At 37.9% G+C, this 5,562-nt stretch overlaps 1 protein-coding gene across 3 annotated transcripts in view; it reads right to left on the bottom strand.

Moving 5' to 3' along the window:
• Window positions 1-5,553, bottom strand: part of LOC103896801 (borealin-2) — an 8,388-nt gene extending 2,835 nt beyond the window's left edge. For 2 of the 3 annotated variants that reach the window (XM_019471386.1, XM_019471387.1), the window contains exons 1-6: window positions 5,180-5,553; window positions 4,119-4,165; window positions 3,710-3,770; window positions 2,982-3,049; window positions 2,114-2,181; window positions 662-760 (exon numbers count right to left, since the gene is read on the bottom strand). In XM_019471386.1, the coding sequence (XP_019326931.1) occupies window positions 662-760; window positions 2,114-2,181; window positions 2,982-3,049; window positions 3,710-3,770; window positions 4,119-4,165; window positions 5,180-5,288 (452 nt within the window). In that variant the 5' untranslated portion in view covers window positions 5,289-5,553. The remainder of the gene's footprint in view (window positions 1-661; window positions 761-2,113; window positions 2,182-2,981; window positions 3,050-3,709; window positions 3,771-4,118; window positions 4,166-5,179) is intronic. The other variant, XM_009276704.2, reaches the window with a different exon arrangement.
• Between the last annotated feature and the right edge of the window lie 9 nt (window positions 5,554-5,562).

Below are 5,562 nucleotides of genomic sequence, written 5' to 3'. Positions count from 1 at the left end.
GCTTTTGCTTTCCCTGTTAAACTGTCTTTATCTCAACCCACGAGTTTTCTCACTTTTACCCTTCCAATTCTCTCCCCCATCCCAACCGGGGAGGGAGTGAGCGAGTGGCTGTGGGGGGCTTAGTTGCCGGCTGGGGTTAAACCATGACACAAAACAAACTCTGTCATGTATGGAGAATGATAAACAACTGAAAAAAGGCCTTATCTGTTCAATATGCAAAGAACTGATTGTCAATTTATTTGGTTGGGGTTCTTTGGGGGTTTGGATTTTTTTTTTTTTTTTTTTTAAACACAGCAGTATTGGTGACATTTTCATCAAGCTTGGGCTCTGAGAATTAGTTTAAGCTGTAAACTATACCTTTAAACAACAGTGGGTGGGAGTAGAATTTATACTCTAAATCTGGTTTGTTTTTTTTTTTAAACTGTCTTAGTTATGACATCAAACCCTGTACCTCCATGAGAACATAAGTTAACAGCCACAATCAAAGCAGGAGGTGTGACTGGTTCGCATCCCCGCTACCAAATTTAGTGGCAGATCACAAAGATCTATTAAATCTAGATTGATGATGATTGATTGATATCTAGATTGATACTAATGTAGATATATAGTGTCTTGGTATTTAACAAAATTATTTATTAAGAACAAGCAGAAAACTCCTTACCTTTTAGATACCTTTGGCATGGCTTTGAAATTTGTGGCACTGCAATCAGAAGCGAGAGACTTAACGACCTCAGTCACACTTGCAGAAGAGTGAACAGACCTAAAAAAAAAAAAGAGGCAAAAGAAAAAAGTGGTTGTTGGTTTGGGGTTTGGTTGGGTTGGGTTGTTTGTTTTGGGGTGTTTTTTTTTTTTATTTCCTCATCTACTGTAGAGTTTTAGCTAGGATGAGGATAGACAGCTAGGGAATTAGAGAAGGTTGAAGTGCTTCATGACAGAGATCTAGTGTATATACATGTGAAGAAGTCCTCCTGAGGTAGACGTGATATAATGGGACCTAACACCATAGGGGAATGAAAGGATAATTTATGTTAGTAGATAAGAGAGGGCTGCAATACCCGAGCTGGGTATAATTAAGGGAGCATCCACAGCTTTCTATTTGAGTGTGCAAAAAGTTTCTTGGGAAGTTTCTTTTTCAGCAGGAATTAATTTTTCTAGATAACTTCTCAGGATATTTGTCCTGTGTGGTTGACCTGAATCCAGAGAACAATTTTTTTCCAGTTTTGGTTTTTAACTCAGTTCACAGAAATCTTGATGACAAAAGTTTTCACTCTTTCCTCTTGTCTCCCTTTCCCACACACATTTTTGAGATATTGTAGGAGCATGTGGTTTTGGCACAGTGTTAGTGTACTTGAATAAAAGCAATCTTCAAAGACTGAAACGTTAAGACTTCCTCAGGCAAAGCAGCTTTCTCTAGTTTGATTTTCTTGAGCCAAAAATACTATAATCCCAATTTAAGAAAGTAATTAAACCTGTCTAAGATTTTTTTAAATTTCTTTTAGGCACATTAAACACCGATACGTTATTTAAATTGCATTTCTCTGAAGACAATTTTAATGTATCAAAATAAGTGCTAGTGAGTACAAGTATGCACACTTGTAGGTGTAGCGGGAGCTTCTCAAAAAATTTCATGCAGTTATCCACCAATTTTTTTAATTCATTACATCTTATAGTGAGACTTGAATTTTGTCCATCATGACTCTAAGTAGCTCTAAGGTGTTTTTGCAAGTGTGTATTTTCCTGCTAATGACTCCTCCCTTTCAGCTATGTATGAGGGCAAAATTGTTACAGAACAATTCATTAGTCTTAACAGAGCAACAAAGATGTTTCCCTTACACACTCTCTTTAAGCATTGTTTGGAAATCTATACTGATTACATAGATTCAGAACTGTGCACCATTCAGTGAGAGATACAACTACATCCCTTCATCAGCTAGAGGTGCTTTTTTGTTCAGGGTTCACATCACTACAATGCATCTGATTCAGGTTATGGAAAACACCTTTTATCAGATGTATTCCTAGTGGCCTCAAATCTCAGCTACTTTATCTGATAAGTGTTTTATTCAGCATTCACAAGTTCAAGTGAGTTAAATAAGCTATCAAAAGTCAGTCTTACCTAGAAAGAGGGTTCAGTTTGCTATTTAAACCAGAAGCCAATGAAACCAATGACTTTGTTTTGGAAACCTGAAAATATATTTAAGACTGCAGTTAAAAGAAGTGGCATTTTAAGGCAAAATGACGGATATTTCCAGGGAACAATACTGTAAGAATTCCCTGTTGAAAAAGAACAGTTAAGCCCCATAGTGCTGCCTTTTTTATATTTCTACATATATATAAAATGGCAAATATGCATTCTGAAACAAGAGTTTCATAATGCCAAAACATATTTGTTCATACTGAAGTTCTGTACAAACAACCACCTTTCTAATATACACCCTTCCAACTTGTAAGTCCTCTTATAATTAATGCCTGTAACGCTGCGTATAATCTTTTTGTCTTTGTTGTCATCTTGCTACATACTTCAGTGTCTGGCTGAGGCACTGCATTGCACAGATGGACTGAGGTGGTAAATTAATACACCTGTGCTATTTGGTTTAGAGATCAAGGTGGACAAGAATGCACAAGTCATTCAAATATAGAAAAGCATGTATTAAAACATGAAGTTGAGGGTTTTTTTAAAAAAGTTTCAATAAAAAATGGTTCTTCAAACCATCAAGATTTATTGGCAAGTCAAGAGAGAATGACTATGCCAGTATTTGCAAGTCTGTATGAATGAGTTACCAGAAGTGCAGATAACTTATTTCATTATGAAATTAATTTACTATACAGTTTAGCCTTGCTTAACTTAAAATATGTTGAATTTAAAACAACTAATTTTTCAAACAAACAGCAGGCCACTGGCCTGCCTGGTCATGGATCAAGCAGGGTTCATAGCAGGTCAGAACTGATTAAACCCTTATGTTGTTTGTTCAGAATAAACTTACCTTTTTCGGTATTTTCTTTGCAGAAATATGCTTGGCATCTTCATATTCAACAATTGTAGTTACCTTAACTAGAAATATATTAGAAAGACAAGGAAAATAAACTCGAAGAGCACAAAACACCACTCCCAATTCCTTTGTTTGAAGCCTATTTATCCAATGACAGCTACGTATCAGTTCTGTGATCCGATGGTCATTCGCCTGGGACAGAGTTCAAAGCAAACTATGTGTGTTCGTCACAGGCACTGTGACACACGGGACAGTTAAAAGACACTAGATAACCCTTCAACCCCCAGGCAAAATATGATGACATTTCAGTGGTAGTGTCCTTCTTATTGCATATTTTGGAGTATGAAGAGAAATGGTATTTTCCTTACAAACCTCAATGGGCAGGAGATCAAAGGGAAACCTATGAGAAAATAGGGGTGACTTTCCTAGCTCTTCTGCTATACTGTAAAGCACTGACAAGTCACTTAAATCTGTCTCTTCTCACCATTTTCAGTGATAAATCCAAAGGGCAGGAACTCTTCTCTCATGTTTTAAAGTACCTCAACAGTGGCATAGCTCATGATCCTCCACACTGAATGCTGGGGGGACCTGTATGTTATACTTCTAGTTATACACTTTTCCCTCTTGTATCCTTCAGGCTTAACACTCACTGTACAAATGCTCAGTTCAAACCAATAAAAAAAAATTTAAGGACCAAGCTATATATTAATGGATTGACTTGCCTTTTTTGCTGTTGGTCCTCACCAGTTTTGGATTTGGTATGTCTTCTAGAGAGCACTCAGTCTAAAAAAAAAAAGTTTATCCGACAAGGGAAAGTCAACTGATTTTGCCCAGTAAATGCATATTTTCCTACAAAAGGCAGTGAACTAAAAGGCCATAAAAGAAAGTGATAGACATGGGATTGGCTAAACACCAGTTTATTTTTTCAGAAACATCTGGATTTCTGCCTGCAGATGACCCTGAAGCTTTAGGTAATGTTCATAACTGCACCATGGCTGGCTGTCTAGTCTTTTCATATCATCTTCTATTTAAACAGACAGCCAAACAAAATCATTTGTCTCAAATGTTTACAGCAGGGAGAGAAGACTTCTATTCTGTAAGCTGTGATAAAATTTGAAAACACACACTTACCACTACAGCAGCAAGAGCCGCTTCCTTCCCTCCTCGCAAATCTGTAACTCAAGAAAGTATAACTTGTTTATATACTATTACTTGCATAATTATTATCTGCAGGTTCTTATCTTATGGGCTATGAAGCTGAACAAGTAATTCAGGATTACAGTTGCGTAAACAGTTAGCCTTAGCTAGCATATATGTTGCATTTGAACAAGATTCAAGTCTTGTAGGATAGTCACTCCAACGAAACAATGAAAATCTTAGGCCATTTCAGTATGTTTAATCTTTGAAAGGCTACTAAGCGTAGTCACACAGTATATAACCTGAATTCAAAGAAGAAAAACCCCCATACATTGCACTGCTGAAAGCTAATGCTTTTAGGCAATAGTTTTCAAGAAAGACATCGAAATACATACTCTGCAAAGGCTTACAGTAAACTGAAATTCTTCAAGAGTCTTAGGTTTGATATTTGTGCAGCCCCTACAATTTCCAGCTGCAAGGTATTGATTCCAAAAACATCAGTTCTCACCAGAATATACATCTGATGCTGACTGTACACCACAGCTTAAACTGCTGCATAAATGTGAGGTTAAAATCAAACGTGATCACTCATCATCACAGGTAAACGACTAGAAGAGAAAGGCTCAGCAGAAGAAGACTTCAAATTAACAGAAAGACAAAATAATCTCTGTGGCTAGGATGAACAGATTCAGATGGAAAGAAGCGCTTAAGTCTTTATGCACAGAAAATACTAGACTTGTAATCATTCCTTGTCTCTTCAAGCTTTAAATAAGATGACTTAAGAGCACACAAAAAAAGGCAGCTCCAGACTCTCTATACACTGTTACCTACTAATTCTATACCCTGTGTTACACAGGTCAGTCTACTTGAACAAGAGTGCTTACTGAGCATCTGCAGTGCAATACCACTGCTGATTAGCTTAAAATATTCAGCAGACAAAGCAAACTTTTTCATAGAAGTCACCAAGTTTACAGATTTTTCTCACATTAGTCAAGGGTACATCACGCTGTAATGATGTCTGCATCCCTCACAAATACAGGACCATGCACACTTACTAAGCAGGTCTTTTCTTTTCATTTTCCTGATGGCAACTGGCATCTTCAGCAGCTCCACCGTAAACGCCTTCTCAGCTGTTTGCAAAAGCGAATCAAGCTCTTTCTTCATTTCCTGGATATTTTCCTTGGCTTTAACACAAAACAGGCTTTTATCGCCATGTGTGTTACGTATTTCCAAGTATAAGCACCGGTAGGCCGCATTAAAAACTAAAGATAAAATAATGTTTTATCCGGGGTAATCTGACTTGGGAGTCAGAGCGCCTGAAAATCGCCATCGGGCTGACGAGAAAGACGCTGCAGGCCCGCGACTACAAGAGCTGCGCCTCAGATCCGCGGCGAAGCGGATGGAGGGGGGGGACGGGGAACGCGGGGCCGCCGCCCGC

This window comes from Aptenodytes forsteri, unplaced genomic scaffold (genome assembly GCF_000699145.1).
Source record: "Aptenodytes forsteri isolate BGI_AS27 unplaced genomic scaffold, ASM69914v1 Scaffold33, whole genome shotgun sequence".
NCBI classification, from domain to species: domain Eukaryota; kingdom Metazoa; phylum Chordata; class Aves; order Sphenisciformes; family Spheniscidae; genus Aptenodytes; species Aptenodytes forsteri.
The sequence above is the reverse complement of the archived record's forward strand: the minus strand, read 5'-3'. Positions and strand labels throughout refer to the sequence as shown.